Source organism: Oncorhynchus tshawytscha, linkage group LG19 (genome assembly GCF_018296145.1).
Source record: "Oncorhynchus tshawytscha isolate Ot180627B linkage group LG19, Otsh_v2.0, whole genome shotgun sequence".
NCBI lineage: Eukaryota > Metazoa > Chordata > Actinopteri > Salmoniformes > Salmonidae > Oncorhynchus > Oncorhynchus tshawytscha.
In genome coordinates, this window is record NC_056447.1 from 39804221 (window position 1) to 39824205 (window position 19985).

The 19985-nt window shown below is 44.1% G+C and overlaps 1 protein-coding gene across 30 annotated transcripts in view; it reads left to right on the plus strand.

The window, feature by feature from the left end:
• The window catches only part of LOC112218753 (protein-methionine sulfoxide oxidase mical3a), a 146334-nt gene that overhangs the window by 46273 nt on the left and 80076 nt on the right, over window positions 1-19985 (plus strand). For all 30 annotated transcript variants that reach the window (XM_042301660.1, XM_042301661.1, XM_042301667.1 and 27 more), the window contains 6 exons: window positions 14356-14748; window positions 15822-16029; window positions 16234-16350; window positions 16593-16694; window positions 17375-17530; window positions 19711-19811. In XM_042301660.1, the coding sequence (XP_042157594.1) occupies window positions 14461-14748; window positions 15822-16029; window positions 16234-16350; window positions 16593-16694; window positions 17375-17530; window positions 19711-19811 (972 nt within the window). In that variant the 5' untranslated portion in view covers window positions 14356-14460. The remainder of the gene's footprint in view (window positions 1-14355; window positions 14749-15821; window positions 16030-16233; window positions 16351-16592; window positions 16695-17374; window positions 17531-19710; window positions 19812-19985) is intronic.

Genomic DNA, 19985 nt, shown 5'->3' on the forward strand with positions numbered 1-19985 from the left:
TCATCTTCTGCACATGCTACCATTCCAGTGTTTAATTGCTATATTGTAATTACTTCGCTACCATGGCCTATTTATTGCCTTACGTCTCTTATCCTACCTCATTTGCACTCACTGTATATAGGTTTTTCTACTGTATTTTTGATTGTATGTTTGTTTATTCCATGTGTAACTCTGTTGTTGTACATGTCGAACTGCTTGCTTTATCTTGGCCAGGTCGCAGTTGCAAATGAGAACTTGTTCTCAACTGGCCTACCTGGTTAAATAAAGGTGAAATAAAATAAATGGCTTACCACAAAGACCATCAGACTAAAGTCATTCATAAATATGTGGGGCTAACTCATAAACAACATGCAATATCTGATCTGGACAGTGTTCTTGTAGAAGTCTAAATTTGAAATCTAATTCTTTGTTTAAACCATGTGGAGATACAGAATATATTTTATACAATATATCCACATGGCTTCTCTTTGGAGTAATTTGTTGTGGTAATCACCTATGTGGGGATGAACTTTTTCCATCCTGACACCGCAATTCATTAATAGAATAATTTTGTTCTAAAAAGTGTCTCGAAACTGGTGTGGTGATTATCTTGACATCTAATACTGGAATTATGTTCTTCAAGGCATACTTTCAAGGCGCGGGAGCTTTTTCCAATATAAGTCGTATTGCAAGCTTGGAACCTCCCCCTGTTGGAATGCAGGGTACATGTCAGTGAAAGTATTCAGCAGGAGTGGACTTACCTGTGCAGGCAGGAGGAGTGACTCCTGAAATGATCTCTGTTATACTGTCATTAGTCAATGCCATGCTGGAATAGACTATATACTATACCACTAAGCTTAGTGACCTCACCTCTTAATAAGATACCCTGGCTGATTATTTATGTGTGCTTTGATGAAATCTAAACGACAAACCCTGAAGACTACATGATTAATTATAGCATGCCTGTGCACAGAGACGCCAGGGAGCAGTGCCAGCCCAGGGTTTAGTACACAGCAGATATACCCTTCAAGATGGAGGCCGACGCTGCCTGTCAGGTCACATGCATCCAACACTTTTTCAGTTCACTTTTAAAATGTTCCGTCCTTGATGTAAGAGAACACTTTATAAGGTGAATGTGATATTTCGATCAGGCTATATTGCAAACAGCTGCAACTTTTGCTCCCACCACACTCCTCGAACTCCAGCCCCTCTTCTCATGTAAACCTTTTGCCTCTTGAGACCACCATATTTCACATTCCCTAACTCTGCATTTGAAGGTGCCCTTGGCTCTTTTACCTTATCTAAAGAAAAGAATGGAACAGATTAACAAAAATGTCCCTGCTTGTCAGAATGTCAGACTTTCCCTCCAAACCCATGGTGGCCCATCCCTCCTTCCCTCAGGGTTTTGTGTTCTGCCCACCATTGTGTGTCTCAGAGATAACCTTCCCCCAGCTCCAGTCCATTGCCACCCTCCCCCCATTGTCGTCCACTGCTCATCAAAGCACACTGTCACTTCCTTTCACTCACCCCTCATCCTGTTCCTCACTTCCTTAGCGACAGTAGTGGGGGATGCCAGGAGAGGGGTGTGAGTCAACGAGTGGGACTCCACAGATTGATTAGGATTGAGGCTTTGTTTTGTAGGTTGACTATTTGTCCAATGTTTTGTTAAAGATCATGTGGATTATTTTCTCCAGGTGCAAAACTGCATGCGCTGACTTCCTGACCACTGTGACAGCTGCCAAGACAACAAGGCCTATGCTTCTTCCATTGTGTGGTCACATTTGATATAGGCTCACTTTCTCAAGTCAGAATTCTGTTATGTTCAGTCACTTGAAATGAACTTAGTGCAGATGTACAAAAACACCCAAAACTCTTGAGTTACATTCACGACAGAAAACGTGAAGAACCAACTTGTCACCTGCAGGCTTCTTCACACCACGTTTGGCCAAGCGTCAATTTAACTAGCGCCTGCAGCCCGTAAAGTCAGTTTGGGATTCAAGAGTAATTCAGTAGGAATCGGTTTTCATGCTTTCAGGTAAAGCTATCAGCGTGCTTCATGGCTCTGCACAGTGCAGGGCTTTGGTTACCTTCCCATTTGAATTAATCGACAGCAGCGTTGCTCCATTCACACAGGAAAACCTCTCTTCCTATGGCTCAGGATGTGTGGTACTGCGCTGAGTGCAGCTGGCAGCAAGTCCTCTTACTCTTAGGAAAGCCATTCACAAGTTAAACCAGTCCTTTCCCACTTCTCCTCTCCGTCTTGGCCAAGTTGGTCTGGCCTGTTGTTGGCTTGAAGCTTTCTAATGAGAGGTGGCCTAACACTCCAATGCTGCTTAGGTATGGTGAGGGTAGATTCTTTCTTTAGCAGGTTTTTCCTATTGATTGATGAGAAGGGGATATAGCCTTGCATTGTCTTCTGTGTCTACTCTTTGTTAAGACAACTCCGTAGTGACATGTTAATAACTTATCCCAACAAATGAGTGTGCTAAGACAGATTCCTTGAGCTCAAACATTAGCTGGAAACGGGCTATTCCTGGCTTTATGAAGCCTGGCCCAACCATTCCCTCTTACTGGAATAATAACAGTGAACTTGGGCCTGGTTCTCTCAAACAGTCTGTGAGAGGAGACTTTTCCAGTGCTGCCTGGAGGCCTGCTGGGGCAACAGCTGTTTTACTGCCTGTCTGTCCATATGACCTGAGGTCACAGGTCATGGTGGGGTCCAACGGGTCAAAGCTGCCCTGGTCACAGGCCCAGAGATCCAGGGCCCTGGGGGCAGAGGGCCGGTGGGGTCTGCTTCTCTCGGTCTCTCTGGTCCTTCCATGATGGACCATAGGTCTACTGGTTTTCTACCCTCTGAGCTGCTCATAACTCCACCCACGCAGCGGGATTAAAGCTAGTATGTGTGTGTGAACTGTAGGCTGCAGGATTATGTCTCTGGTGTGCTCTGGGACTGTGTATGGCACGAGAAAGACATGTCGGAGGCCTGAGCGGTACAATGCTAGTCACTACATTACTGATCATGACCCTGTTGTCATGGAATTATCATCGTTGCAATATCACTTTCGAATGAGAATAACATTGTCAGCTTGATAGCCCCAATAGACTTACATTGTCCATTTGCCAATGTTTGTAATGCAGGACATTTGTTCATATTTGGGACCTACTGAAATGTCCATTGAACTTTCCATGGCTCATTGTAACATTGCTGTGAGTTGACTGCATTTATTGATTTATTCTCCAACAAGTTTTCAACCAAGAGGTATTTCATCAACTGCTGCTTTTAAGATCTCTTACTTAGAAAATCCATCTTCGTGGCAGGAGACAACACATTTGGCTCTGGACGGTCATAAACATAAATTCTGCAAGGATTTTGACATCCCGAAATCTTGCAGTTCACCCTAAAATGCATGAAATGTTACAGTGCAGTTCACTCCTCATTCTTAAGATTGTATGATTTACTGTGCCATTTGTGGTTATCTTTAGCGCCCAGCCAAGCGGCCTGGAATTCTGGCTATTTGCTGAGGCTCTCCAAAGTTTAAACAGTGGCTTTGTAATTAATATGAAGAACAATAATGGAGTAGAGTGCAGAGAGCTGTAGGTTCCCATGCATGACTACTATGAAAGCCAATGGAGTTTAGACTAGCTGCTTTGTGTTATGCAGATATGTCATAATACTGTGGGATATAGCCTAGCTACTGTTCATGTGCGGACCTCCTAACCTATCAATCGTACGTTTTAGCCTAAGTGGCGAGAGGGAGTTAAGGATACCTGGAGGGTTTTTAACATTCTGTGTTTGTTTTGTATCATGAACATGGTCACGGGAAACTTGAATCCTCTCTGACTGGCAAGTGAGATATTTCACGATGGAAACCAACAGAGAGAGTCTGTTGTAATATTATTGGTAAGGAGGAGTATTATGGCTCAGCCCACATAATAATTGACTCTTTCTCAAACAAAAGGATTACAGATGATGAAAAGCAAACATGTTCCTGGTCTGAGGCTGAGGCCTCCTCCTCTACGGCTCCACCATTCCACAGTTGACATGACTAAGCCTTGGAAACTAGGAAACTACTCGCTGTGTGGCTCTGTTTGCGCCCAAATTTCAGATTGGGTTTTGTAGGCCTCTAATCTAATGAGTACCTGAAGATACGCCACCACACACCCTACTATTGCAGTAAAGTATGCAAATGCTTTGAAAGATAGTCCAATATCCCTAGAACCATGTAACCAAGTGAATTTATGACTTACTCACAATCCACTACCAACAAGACATGTTAGAAGCTAGGAGGGCTGTGGTGTCTGAGCTGAGATTTGAGAGGTAGCCTAATCCAGGTGACTGACTGGCCTGGCAGGCTCCTGTAATCGAGCACGTGGAGGCATAACACCACAAAGCAAACACACACTGGCCACACAATCAAATTACATGGCTCCTGTTACTAATAGAAATGTGTTAAGAGTAATCATTTGCTGCTGCTAAATATTCCCCATGAGTAGTTAAGAGATTTGCAGTTACTACTGTAGGCTAATGAATTATTTTCCCGTATGTCAGTGACTGAGTTCCCTAACAAATCCATAGTCCAGGTTGGGATGAATTTAATTAACAATTGCTTTCCAATTCAGAAGATATCCCCCCCAGGAGACTGACAAGATTTGGTATGGGTCCTCAGATCCTCAAAAGGTTCTACAGCTGCACCATCGAGAGCATCCTGGCTGGTTGCATCACTGCCTGGTATTGCAACTGCTCAGCCTCCGACTGCAAGGCACTACAGAGGGTAGTGGGAATGGCCAGGTACTTCACCGGGGCCAAGCTTCCTACCATCCAGGACCTCTGTACCAGGCGGTGTCAGAGGAAGGCCTTAAAAATTGTCAGACTCCAACCACCCTAGTCATAGACTGTTCTCTCTGCTACCACAAGGCATGTGGTACCGGAGCGCCAAGTCTAGGTCCAAGAGGCTTCTAAACAGCTTCTATCCCCAAGTCATAAGACTCCTAAACATCTAATCAAATGGCTTCCCAGACTATTTGCATTGGCCCCGCCTCTCCCCCTCTTTTCTTTTTTCTTTTACCTTTATTTAACTAGGCAAGTCAGTTAAGAACAAATTCTTATTTTCAATGACAGCCTAGGAACAGTGGGTTAACTGCCTGTTCAAGGGCAGAACGACAGATTTTGTACCTTGTCAGCTCGGGGATTTGAACTTGCAACCTTTCGGTTACTAGTCCAATGCTCTAACCACTAGGCTACACTGCCGCCCCAATTTATACAGCTGCAACTCTCTGTTTTTACCATCTATGCATAGTCACTTTAACTCTACCTTCATGTACATATTACCTCAACTAACCGGTGCCCCCGCACGTTGACTCTGTACCGGTACCCCCCTTTATATAGTCTCACTGTTATTTTACTGCTGCTCTTAAATTACTTGTTACTTTTATTATTTTCCGTATTTTTAAAGCTGTGTTATTTGTTAGGGGCTCGTAAGTAAGCATCTCACTGTAAGGTCTACACCTGTTGTATTTAGTGCATGTGACTAATAACATTTGATTCTCACATAGGTGTTCCTTTTTGTCCAGGTGTGAAAGGGCAGTGGAGTGCAATAGAGATTGCGTCATCTGTGGATCTGTTGGGGCGGATTGGAGTGGGTCTAGGGTTTCTGGGATAATGGTGTTAGCCATGACCAGCCTTTCGAAGCACTTCATGGCTACTGCCCCGTAGCACTCACATCAGTGGCAGGTTATCTTCGCTTCTTTGGGCGCAGGGACTATGGTGGTCTGAAATATGTAGGTATTATGAACTCAGCCAGGGAGAGGTTGAAAATGTCAGTGAAGCCACTTGCCAGTTGGTTGGCACATGCTTTGAGTACACGTCCTGGTAATCCGTCTGGCCCTGCGGCTTTGTGAATGTTGACCTTGCTCACATCGGCTACGGAGAGCGGGATCACACAATCGTCCGGAACAGCTGGTGCTCTCTTGCATGCTTCAGTGTTGCTTGCCTCGAAGCGAGCATAAAAGGCATTTAGCTTGTCTGGTAGGCTCGCATCATTGGGGAGCTCGCTCCTGGGTTTCCCTTTGAAAGCCCAGTATAGGTCCAGTAAGAGCGACTTGTGCAAAGAATGATACAGAACTTACGTAGTATGTCCAGGTCCATAGTCTGTATGTGCCCCATAACTGCATAACACATACAAGCTGCTGCTACTGTTTATTTTATAACCTGAGGCCTAGTCACCTTACCCCTTTACATGTCTGCCTCCATCACTCCAGTATACCTGCACATTGTAAATATGGTATTGGAACTGACCCTGTATATCAGGGATCATCAACTAGATTTTAAAAATTATTATAAAAAAATTATTGCTGAGCGGATGGTCGGTGGGCAGGAACATGATTACAAATCATTTGTAGACTACAAATTGACCGCAAGAATCCCAAACAGATGTTTGACTAAAACACAAACCTTGCTTATGTTAGTATATTATCAAGTGTGTCTCTATTATGCGTGGGAATACTTGAACAGATTTCTTACATTAAAATCACTTGGAGTTGATTTCCTGCTTTAAAAAAAAAGGTATTATATGTCCAACAATGAAAATAAAACCTTTTTTTCTTGCTCAGAAAAGGACAGTCATAGGCCTAATGTGCGCAAGAATGAAACATGTTTTGTGTCCTGACATCCTAATTTATCTCTTCTTTGTCCAATTTTGCTTCAGTTCCCAGTCCCTCTAGAATCACATTTTGCATGCGCTGGTTAGCTATTCGTCTGTCACTGAGACTACTCTACCTTAAACAGCCTCATCCCAGGAGCACCAAGAGAAGGTCAGCAGAGATGATTGTGTGATGACACACTAGCTGTACCACTGTGATTACCCAGGTTCCTCTGGTCCCCCAGGAGTGGTATTCACTTCCTCTACACCACCTGACTGCTCTGTGGAGGGGATGACATCCTGACGACATCATGCTGTGTTTTAGTTCAGACAGCAGAGTGTCTGGAGCATGGGGAGCCCTTTCCGGAACAGTCTCTGGAGGCTCCCGTCACGGAGTTCACCAGGAGAACGCTTCTTTCTGGAACAAAGGAGAGAGGGGAATGACAAAGGGATGCAGAATCTGGAAAAGGAGAAGGAGGTAAAGGAGGAGGGAGAAATTGGATGATTGAGGGTTTCTTTGCTCCTTTCTCAGTCTAAAGGCGTTGATCATCTGCTGTGGGGAATGAACACTTAGTCTTAGGTTGAAGCCTGGGCACTTTGTTTGTTTATTGTGTCTGGGACCTCAGACCATCTCTCCAAGATCCTCTGAACCGGCAGAATATATGTCATGAATGAATGTCTCTAAAGTCCACTCCATGTTTTGGCTCCCGAGTGGCGCAGTGGTTTAAGGCACTGCATCTCAGTGCTAGAGGTCGTCACTACAGACCCTGGTTCGATTCCAGGCTGTATCACAACCGTCCGTGATTGGGAGTCCCATAGGGCGGCGCACACAATTGGCCCAGCGTTGTTAGGGTTTGGCCAGGGTAGGCCGTCTTACGTAAATAAGAATTTGTTCTTAACTGACTTGCGTAGTTAAATAAAGGTTAAATGTCAAACAACCAATGGACAGCGAGGATCTCCATTCAAACATGTAATCCGCTCTATTTGCTAATCAGAGTGATGTAATCCAACCTCATATGAATGTGTTAATTTGCTTAGGTTTTAGGTTGTAGTTATTATAGGAATTATAGGACTATTTCTCTCTATACGATTTTTATTTCATATACCTTTGACTATTGGATGTTCTTATAGGCACTTTAGTATTGCCAGTGTAACAGTATAGCTTCCGTCCCTCTCCTCGCTCCTACCTGGGCTCGAACCAGGAACACATCGACAACAGCCACCCTTGAAGCTGCGTTACCCATCGCTCCACAAAAGCTGCGGCCCTTGCAGAGCAATGGGAACAACCACTTCAAGTCTCAGAGCGAGTGACGTTTGAAACGCTATTAGCGCGCACCCCGCTAACTAGCTAGCCATTTCACATCGGTTACACCAGCCTAATCTCGGGAGTTGATAGGCTTGAAGTCATAAACAGCGCAATGCTTGAAGCATTGCGAAGAGCTGCTGGCTAAACGCACGAAAGTGCTATTTGAATGAACGCTTACGAGCCTGCTGGTGACTGAGCGATGGTCGGCAGACTGCTCTCTCAAATCATAGACTTAATTATAACACACAGAAATACGAGCCTTAGGTCATTAATATGGTCGAATCCGGAACTATCATCTCAAAAACAATACATTTATTCCTTCAGTGAAATACGGAACTTTCCGTATTTTATCTAACGGGTGGCATCCATAAGTCTAAATATTCCTGTTACATTGCACAACCTTCAATGTTATGTCATAATTACGTTAAAAAAAAAAATCTGGCAAATTAGTTCGCAACGAGCCAGGGGGCTCGCAAGAGAAGTGACACAATTTCACCTGGTTAATATTGGCTGCTAACCTGGATTTCTTTTAGCTAAATATGCAGGTTTAAAAATGTATACTTCTGTGTATTGATTTTAAGAAAGCATTGATGTTTGGTTAGGTACACGTTGGAGCAACGACCTTTTTTGCGAATACGCACCGCATCGATTATATGCAACACAGGACACGCTAGATAAATTAGTAATATCATCAACCATGTGTAGTTAACTAGTGATTTATGATTGATTGTTTTTATAAGATAAGTTTAATGCTAGCTAGCAACTTACCTTGGCTTCTTACTGCATTCGCGTAACAGGCAGGCTCCTCGTGGAGTACAATGTAAGGCAGGTGGTTAGAGCGTTGGACTAGTTAACTGTAAAGTTGCAAGATTGAATCCCCGAGCTGACAAGTTGAAAATCTGTCGTTCTGCCCCTGAACGAGGCAGTTAACCCACTGTTCCTAGGCCATCATTAAAAATAAGAATGTGTTCTTAACTGACTTGCCTAGTTAAATAAAGGTGTAACAAAAAAAAAACGGCCAAATCTGTGTCCAAAAATACAGATTTCCGATTGTTATGAAAACTTGAAATCGGCCCTAATTAATCGGCCATTCCGATTAATCGGTCAACCTCTATTTCTTACCCATAGAAACACTGTGCTGGGGGTTTGATTTAAGGACACCTGAATAGGCCTACACAATAAACATATTGATTCACAGGCTTCATCTTGAGAAAAGCTTGACTTGTTTGCATTGCATCTCACTCTTGATGTCACTTAGCTATTTCTATAATGTCAATGATTTGTTAATGCCAATGCCCTTCTCCCATTCGTAATTGGTGCTGTAAAAGTTCCCGACACTGAAATGTGATAGGCTAGTTCTTAATGTGCTGAGTTTTATTTATGTGTACTCTATGTAACAGAGATGCATGCATAGCATTTCCTGTGGCGTGGATAATATGAGTATCCACATTGCTCTAGCCCATCTAATTATAGGCTTCTCTGGAAGCACACTAGCATACTGCACACCGGTGACATGGCACATCCTGTGTTGACTGTCTGGCTTGAATCACCCAGCAACCACCCCCACCCTGCCCAAACTTGAGTCATTTCTGGGTTGTAGTGCGGTGAAGTGTGCCACGGAGCTGTAATTCTGGGGGAGTGCTCCTTGCTCCTCCTCTGGTCTCGCATGATGTGTCCTCCTCCAGACTAGAGCCTCGCGGTTTGGGTTTCCAGGACCTTGAGAGTAAATCCTTTGGTCCCTGTGAGCAGTGAGTCAGTGTGGGAATTACCACAGTGAGCGCTTCTAAAGTTAACTTTCAGGCTCGGCTCAATTCCAGCCAGTCTCAAAAGGGTGATATTGTCCTGCCAGAGCAAACAAGGAGACCAAGATACTTTGTCCACTGAAATCTGGGAATTGTTTACTCTGCTTTTCTGGTTCTTCTTGACCTCAGTGTTCCAGTAGTGGGACTGTTCTCCTCTCCCCTCTCATGTGCTGTTTAAAGTCTTATTCTGACCCCCTGTTTTCAGCCAAGATTTATTTTTGGAACTTGAGGACTAACTCCAGAGGTGTTTTTGAAGTTCCACTACATTCAGTTTGAGGAAACATACACCTTGTATGAAACGAGAATCCCAGAAATAGATACTTCCTGGTTCATAGTTCTACTATATAGTTCTAGTCTGCTGCTGGTATATTTCAGAGGTTATCCAAGTTACAGGGAGGAACTAAACCAGTCCACCTATGCAGGTGAACCCACACAGACTGAACCCACAGGTGCAGAAAGCCTTCTCAAGGAGCCCTTTGAGGTATTTAAGGGAATGCACAAGCATTGAGGTGGTGTTGAGCAAAGGGATAAGGGGGCCAATGTGGAGAGGCCACCTCTGCCGGTGCTGCTCTTCCAGAGCTGGGAGGGAGAGCCAAATCCAGAGCTTAGTTGTTTTGACAGCGATGAGGAGTTGGCAGGGTGCGAAACAGCGATTTGGAGCCCATGTACCTGCCTCACAATCTAGTCTTGTCTGACACTAATGGTCCAAGGTCAGCAGTGTTTTCCCCTGTATTAATTTAGCTGTGGCACACCGCTGCTGCTAAACTGTTGCCACCACTGGTGCTGTGATGGTCATGGAATTTTGGATGGAACCGTTTTGAATAGTAACATGTACGCTTCTGACTGCATGTTCTGCCATAGAAATAGAATGAATAGAACGTCTGTGGGCTTCTCTTTGAAGAGGTAGGGTTTCGGGTGTTTTCAGAAGATGGGCAGGGACTCTGCTCTCCTAGCATACCTGGCAGAATCATATCAGGATTATTTGCATTAATCCAGTGGGCATTTGTTTTGCAAACTCCATCACATAAATCCACTATAATTCCACTATAAATACACTATAATTGAGAATTTCAGTAAGCATTTCTCTACGGCTGGCCATGCTTTCCACATGGCTACCCCTACCCCGGTCAACTGCCCGGCACCCTCCACTGCAACCCGCCAATACCCCCACCATTTCTCCTTTACCCAAATCCATATAGCCGATGTTCTGAAAGAGCTGCAAAATCTGGACCCCTACAAATCAGCTGGGCTAGACAATCTGGACCCTCTCTTTCTAAAATGATCTGCCGAAATTGTTGCAACCCCTATTACTAGCCTGTTCAACCTCTCTTTCGTATCGTCTGAGATTCCCAAAGATTGGAAAGCTGCAGCGGTTATCCCCCTCTTCAAAGGGGGTGACACTCTAGACCCTAACAGCTACAGACCTATATCTATCCTACCCTGTCTTTCTAAGGTCTTTGAAAGCCAAGTTAACAGATTACTGACCATTTTCGAATCTCACCGTGCCTTCTCTGCTATGCAATCTGGTTTCAGAGCTGGTCATGGGTGCACCTCAGCCACGCTCAAGGTTCTAAACGACATCATGACCGCCATCGATAAGACATTAATGTGCAGCCGTATTCATCGACCTGGCCAAGGCTTTCGACTCTGTCAATCACAACATTCTTATTGGCAGACTCTACAGCCTTGGTTTCTCAAATGATTGCCTCGCCTGGTTTACCAACTACTTCTGCCACAGGGTTCAATTCTCGGGCCAACTCTCTTTTCTGTATACATCAATGATGTCGCTCTTGCTGCTGGTGATTCTCTGATCCACCTCTACGCAGACGACACCATTCTGTATACTTCTGGCCCCTCGCTGGGCACTGTGTTAACTAACCTCCAGACGAGCTTCAATGCCATACAACTCTCCTTCCGTGGCCTCCAACTGCTCTTAAACGCAAGTAAAACTAAATGCATGCTTTTCAATCGATCGCTGCTCGCCCGTCCAGCATCACTACTCTGGACGGCTCTGACTTAGAATACGTGGACAACTACAAATACCTGGGTGGCTGGTTAGACTGTAAACTCTCCTTCCAGACTCACATTAAGCATCTCCAATCCAAAATTAAATCTAGAATCGGCTTCCTATATCGCAACAAAGCATCCTTCACTCATGCTGCCAAACATACCCTCGTAAAACTGACCATCCGACCGATCCTCGACTTCGGTGATGGAGGCTATTTTATAGATGACAACACTCTACTCAACAAACTAGATGCAGTCTATCACAGTGCCATCTGTTTTGTCACCAAAGCCCCATACACTACCCACCATTGCGACCTGTACGCTCTCGTTGGTTGGCCCTCGCTTCATACTCGTCGCCAAACCCACTGGCTACAGGTTATCTACAAGTCTCTGCTCGGTAAAACCCTGCCTTATCTCAGCTCACTGGTCACCATAGCAGCACCCACTCGTAGCACGCGCTCCAGCAGGTATATCTCACTGGTCACCCCCAAAGCCAATTCCTCCTTTGGTCGTCTTTCCTTACAGTTCTCTTCTGCCCATGACTGGAACGAGTTGCAAAAATCTCTGAAGCTGGAGACTCACATCTCCCTCACTAGCTTTAAGCACCAGCTGTCAGAGCAGTTTACAGATCACTGCACCTATACATAGCCCATCTGTAAACAGCCCACCTATCTACCTACCTCATCCCCATACTGGTATTTATTTATTTATTTTGCTCCTTTGCACCCCAGTATCTCTAACTGCACATTCATCTTCTGCCGATCTACCATTCCAGTGTTTAATTGCTATATTGTAATTATTACCTATTTATTTCCTTAACTTACCTCATTTGCACTCACTGTATATAGACTTTTTGTTTTAATTTGTTCTACTGTATTATTGACAGTATGTTTTGTTTATTCCATTTCTAACTCTGTGTTGTTTTATGTGTCGAATTGCTACACTTTATCTTGGCCAGTTCGCAGTTGTAAATGAGAACTTTTTCTCAACTTGCCTACCTGGTTAAATAAAGGTGAAATTTAAAAAACATGTGCGCTACAGAAACACAGGTAACCAAACAGTGCTAGGTGAATTCTGAATTAATTAAAGGGTAGGTACATAATTTAAAAAAAAAAACATTTCCTAGATAGCATTGTTGTGTAGCCTACTTAGAACATCCAATTGTGTTTTTCTATGAAAAAAGTGAGATTCTGAGAGTGAAAACCTGAAAAGGTTGGGAAATCTGGAACCTGAAACCCACCAACTCATCAATTGCTCAGAAAAATGGTTGGATCAAACCGAGTAGAGTACAGAGCTGTTTCCTTCCATTCACTGCTGACCAGTTTGCATTGCTCATGCTTTCTCCATTTTTTTAGCATGTCGGTGCACTGCATTGAACTAATAAAATATGGCTTATGGCTGTTGTTAAAGGGCACAGTCTGCACTTGAATCCAGTCTTGAAGAGAGTAGACAGAGAGGCATTCCAGACCTGACAGCTGATTTATAGACACCAACATGTGTGAGGGAACTCTCCCCTAAGGTGAAAGGGCTAGACCAAGACCATTTTAAAACCACACTGCATGTTTTAGCAGGTTAACAAATGGAACAGAGGAAAGTGAACATTCATAAACAAGCGACATTGCCGGGTGCCTACTGTTGATGCCATTAAACCACCACAAGCTGAATGAATGGGAGTTATGTTTTGGGATGACAGAAGGAATGACTTCCTGTGTTCAGAGTCTGAGTGCCCTTGTTGCTTTTCCTGTTTGGCCTGTGTGTTCAGTGGACTTCCTGTCTCTAGTGGCAATGGCCTCATTCCTAGATAACAGTGTTAAGGTCCTGTGGCCACAGAAGCCCTCGCCAATCAACAAACACAGTCAGCAAAAAAACGGTCAGGAAACACTGGCACTGCAACAAAGACCTGAGGTAACCACTCTTTGGTTGGCTAGCTAGGTAGGCTACCTCCCTTGCAAGCATTGCATTTATGTCAAAAAGGCTGTCATGTAATTGATCACAGAGGGATTTCACCAACATAATGGCTCGCACTCACAACTGATGCTTGTGATGAGAGGAAAGGCAAGGAAGGGTCAGTCAAAGGCTGATCAGCTAGATTGTACATGAGAATTTGAATTACAACAATCAGCCTATGGAGATTTTGTTGATGTTCTGGCATTTATAGCTGATTAGGCCAATCTTCCATACCCTGTTTCTGATGCAGTGGACTTGATATCCTGCAGGAACGGAACATGATATCCCATTAGATCCTGCTGGATCACTCCTTTTTCTAGACTATTAATAGAACAGCATAAAGGAGAGAGTCTACACTGTCACCTGTGGTATGTCCAGCAAGTTCCTATTGAAGATCATTTAAGGCGTCACTACAGACAGCGTTGTTCGATTCCAGGCTGTATCACAACCGGCCGTGATTGGGAGTCCCATAGGGTGGCACATAATTGGCCCTGGTTTGGCCGGTGTAGGCCATCATTGTAAATAAGAACAAGTTCTTAACTGACTTGCCTAGTTAAAAAAAAAAAAAAACTAAGTTCCAAATCAGCCTCAGTAATGGGTCTTGATGACCTTGTGAAATATGCAGACATTACCCTAACTCAGTAATAATTGTGCTTGTCTTCTCACTCCCTGACAGAACGAAGATGCTTGAGGCAGGGAGCTAAGGCCTCACCAGAGCGGAGTGCGTGCTAGAGCCAGGGGCTGGGGCCTGACCAGAGGCCCCTGAGAGGGTTGCAGGTCCATGGGGACCATGGGGGATCCTGGAGGCTTCACCACCACAGGGGAGCGGGTGAACCCTGCCCACGTAATGTTTGACCGCTTCACCCAGGCCTCAACCTGTAAAGGCACGCTCAAGGCCTTCCAGGAGCTCTGTGACCATCTGGATCTCAAGCCCTGCGAGTACCGGATCTTCTACCACAAGCTCAAGTCCAGGCTCAACTACTGGAAGGCCAAGGCACTCTGGGTTAAGCTAGACAAGCGGGCAGGCCAGAAGGAGTACAAGAAGGGACGAGCATGTGTCAACTCTAAGGTGTGACTATTTTTCTGTCTCATATCCTTGTTCAAAGTACCTCAGAGATGATTGTTCTATATATAATAGGGTTGTGCCCATATCCACATTGTAATATTCAAATCAAATCCAATTTTATTTGTCACATACACATGGTTAGCAGATGTTAATGCGAGTGTAGCGAAATGCTTGTGCTTCTAGTTCCGACAATGCAGTAATAACCAACAAGTAATCTAACTAACAATTCCAAAACTACTACCTTATAGACACAAGTGTAAGGGGATAAAGAATATGTACATAAAGATATGAGTGAGTGATGGTACAGAGCAGCATAGGCAAGATACAGTAGATGGTATTGAGTGCAGTATATACATATGAGATGAGTATGTAAACAAAGTGGCATAGTTTAAAGTGGCTAGTGATACATGTATTACATAAAGATGCAGTAGATGATATAGAGTACAGTATATACATATGAGATGAATAATGTAGGGTATGTAAACATTATATTAGGTAGCATTGTTTAAAGTGGCTAGTGATATATTTTACATCATTTCCCATCAATTCCCATTATTAAAGTGGCTGGAGTTGAGTCAGTGTGTTGGCAGCAGCCACTCAATGTTAGTGGTGCCTGTTTAACAGTCTGATGGCCTTGAGATAGAAGCTGTTTTTCAGTCTCTCGGTCCCAGCTTTGATGCACCTGTACTGACCTCGCCTTCTGGATGATAGCGGGGTGAACAGGCAGTGGCTCGGGTGGTTGTTAGGTGGTTGTTGTCCTTGATGATATTTATGGCCTTCCTGTGACATCGGGTGGTGTAGGTGTCCTGGAGGGCAGGTAGTTTGCCCCCGGTGATGCGTTGTGCAGACCTCACTACCCTCTGGAGAGCCTTACGGTTGTGGGCGGAGCAGTTGCCGTACCAGGCGGTGATACAACCCGACAGGATGCTCTCGATTGTGCATCGAGGGCAAATATTGTCTATTTGCCCTTGTTGAATATTGTAATATTTTGCTTTAATCGATATCTCCAGTGTTCAATAATATCTTAATATCAGCCAGCTCTAGTACTGTATATGCTACATTTTCCACATCCTTAGTGTCTGATCATTGGGGCGGGACCATGTGGCCTGCGGACGGCCATCGAGCTGGGCTTCCTGGGGGCCAAGGTGGTGCTGCTGGAGAAGAGAGATGCTTTCTCCAGGAACAACGTGCTCCACCTGTGGCCCTTCTCCATCCAGGACCTCAGGGGCCTCGGGGCAAAGAAATTCCACGGAAAGTTCTGCGCTGGCGCCATCGACCATATCAGTAAGTGGATAAGACTATCCTACTCCCATTTCCTACTTTGTCTTTAAGAAAATGATTTCATGTTTTACTGTGTACAGCATTATCATCTATGAGGAGAAGACTTCTGGTGCTTTCCAGGACCATAGATCAGCTGTAACATTGTGGTCTTTTCAGTTGTTGAAGCTAATAAATGTTCTCCTCTAATCTGTCTGACTCTCTATGCAGGTATCCGCCAGCTCCAACTGATGCTGCTAAAGGTGGCCCTGCTGCTGGGCATCGAGATCCACGTCAATGTGGAGTTCAAGGGTCTCATCGAGCCCCCCGAGGACCAGGAGAACGAGAGTAAGACCCTTGTGAAGTGACTGCTCTAATGACTGCATGAAGACCCATATCATATGACATGACTGCTCTTCATCCAAACATTTATGGGAACAAGGAAGGGCAATGTGTTCATGTTACTGTATGCTACAGTGCTAACAGAGAGCTCTCTCTCATCCCTCATGGTTCTCAGTGAAACCATATGCTAAATAATAGAACGTTACATGTCTTGTCTTGCTCATTTTTCCCATGGTGTGTTTTTGCAGGGATAGGGTGGAGGGCTGAGGTCCACCCCAGGACACACCCAGTCAACGAGTTGGAGTTTGACGTCATCATTGGGGCAGACGGAAGAAGAAACACGCTGGCAGGTAAAAAGCCACTAAGAAACACATGGTTCAAAATGAGTTGTGTAAAACACCATGAGAACTGAAGCCTCAAAAACACACCTGTGGTTGGTTTACGGGTCCAACCCTCTCTCTTTTCCTCTCTCACTCCTTCTTTTCCTGCCTCATGTTGTGCACATGTGATGTGAGTCTCCCCGGCCCTCCCTCATTCCATCCATCTTCAGAGAGCAATCCTCCGTGGCCTCTCACTGGAGCGGAGCAGGAACCTGTGAATTGGCTGTCTGTTTCCTGTATGAGCTAACATCCCTCAGCAGCACTGGGAGCCCTGTAGTGTGTGGACTGCTCTGACCCCTCTCCTCTGCTGCTGCTGGTGTCTGATTCTCTCTAGAGAGGAGGGGAAACAGTTTCCCTCAGGGATAGCCAGTAGTCACTTCATACAGTGTCCGTACTCAGCCTGCAACCTGACATGAGGTTATTAAAAAGTCTTGCAGTTACATTGATAGTTAGTCAATGACAGTGTGCATCAAAGCCTAACAAGCGCCACCTTCATTTCTCCTTTTATAAACATGTGAGTAGTGTGTAATACAAGGAAATGTTCTCTTCATTTCTGAACCTCACAAAGAACGCTGGCATTCACTGTCTCCATAATGACACTGACCCCAGTCTAACATTTACATCCTGTCTCCTTCCTCTCCTCCAAACAGGGTTCAGGAGGAAGGAGTTCCGAGGCAAGTTGGCCATCGCCATCACGGCCAACTTTATCAACAGGAACACAACGGCCGAGGCCAAGGTGGAGGAGATCAGTGGAGTGGCCTTCATCTTCAACCAGAAGTTCTTCCAGGACCTCCGGGAAGCCACGGGTCAGTAATTTTGCCATAGGCAGAGATAACATGTAATAATCCTTGTTATATGATGTTATAAAGGCTCATATGTGCTTCTAACAAGTTTTATAAAGCATTATAATTCTAGGCTTTTAGTAAAATTTTACACATTGTTCTAGATTTAGGTGATACACATCCAGTGGCTTCAGAAAGTATTCATACCCCTTGACTTGTTCCACATGTTACAGCCTGAATTCAAAATGGATTAAATAGATATCTTTTCTCACCCATCTACACACAATGCCCCATAATGACAAAGTGAAAACATGTTTTTCAAAATGTTAGCTGTATTTCATTTTCAATAAATTAGCAATCTACTTTACATAAGTATTCACACACCTGAGTAGATGCATGTTAGAATCACATTTGGCAGTGATTACAGCAGTGAGTCTTTCTGGGTAAGTCTCTAAGAGCTTTACACACCTGGATTGTACAATATTTGCTCATTTATTATTTTCTAAATTATTCAAGCTCTGTCAAATTGGTTGTTAATCATTGCTAGACAACCATTTTCATGTCTTGCCATAGATTCTCAAACAGATTTTAGTCAAAACTGCAACTCATCCACTCAGGAACATTTACTGTCTTCTTGGTAAGCAACTCCAGTGAACACTGAGTGTACAAAACATGAAAGAAAAATTTTCAACTTCATATTCATCATCTCCAGCACATATTTCAACATTGCGCATTTCTATGTTTTGTAGTAAAATAAGACCAGGTTTCCAGTTACATCATCAGTGTGCATTGTGTGATGTTTAACCATTATGAGTAGGCATTGCCAACTAATTGTCTACTAACTGGTTGATGTCATTCGAAACACTTATTTTCTATATTTTTTACTACAAACATAGAAACATGCCATTTTCACATATGTTGACGTTGTGGTGGTGCTGAAGATGATGAATATGATGTTGAACATTTAGAAATGTCCCTTTAAGAACACCTTCCTAATATTGAGTTGGACTCTACAAGGTGTCGAAAGTATTCCGCAGGGATGCTTGCCCTTGTTGACTCCAATGCTTCCCATAGTTGTCAGGTTGGCTGGGTGTCCTTTTGGGTGGAGGACCATTCTTGATACACACAAACTGTTGAGAGTGAAAAGCCCTGCAGCGTTGCAGTTCTTGAGACACTCAAACTGGTGCACCTGGCAACTACCACCATACACCTTTCAAAAGGCACTTAAATATTTTGTCTTGCCCTTTCACGCTCTGAATGGCACACATACACAATAGGTGTCTCAAGTGTAAAAGTCTCCTCCCATTCATATACACTGATTTGAAGTGGATTTAACAAGTGACATCAATAAGGGATCCTAGCTTTCACCTGGATTCACCTGGTCAGTCTATGTCTTGGAAAGAGCATAATGTTTTGTACACTCGGTGTATATTTGGCCTTGTGTTTAAGGTTAATGTCCTGCTGAAAGGTGAATTCATCTCTGTGTCTGGTGGAAAGCAGACTAGGTTTTCCTCTAGGATTTTGACTGTACTTAGTTCCATTCCATTAATTTTTTTTCCTAAAACTCCCCATTCCATAGTGATTACAAGAATACCCACTATGCTACCACTATGCTTGAAAATGTGTGCGTTGTTACAAACTGGATGCATGTTTTGGAATAGGCTGCCTACTTTTCACTCTGTCAATTAGGTTAGTATTGTGGAGTAACTACAATGTTGTTGATCCATCCTCAGTTCTCCTATCACAGTCATTAAACTCTGTAACTGTTTTAAAGTCACCTCTTTGAGTGGTGTGAATACTTTCCGAAGGAACTGTAGATAAATGAATAGCCGAGCAGTGTATCACCTAGGAATAGTTTTATGTTGCCATGCGTCATCTCTGAGCCCGTCAGTTTCTATCTGCATGGTTTATCTATGGATTAGGGAAAATGTCAACAAAGAGGCACTTCTTGATTGGGAACTGAAATCTGTTCACATTTCTCAATGAAACATTTTGATCCCATGCCATGAGAGCTTGGCGCTGAGCTAGTCCTGTCTATATGGGCCTTTAGTTTTGTCTCCTGGGTCGTGTCATCGCCAACTTTGTCCTCATTCCCCTAACAAAGACAACCAATAGAGGAGCTGTAGGAGCAGCTATAGCCATAGAAACAACCTTGGTTTTCCAAAAGTAAATAACAAAACTCTGTCTTTCTATTGACTCTGTAGGAATTGACCTAGAAAACATTGTCTACTACAAGGATGACACGCACTACTTTGTCATGACTGCCAAGAAACAGAGCCTGCTGGAGAAGGGAGTCATTCTGCATGTGAGTGATCAAAGGGGTGGTCGCAGAGGGGGAGAGAGACACATCTGGAGCTGTCTCTCTCTCGTACACAAACACACTTTATCCCTCTGTGTGCCTGCTCCCTGTCAAAGGACCACGCCAAAACTGGGCCAGGAACAAACCACCAGGTCAACCACATTTAATGAGTTTGTGCCC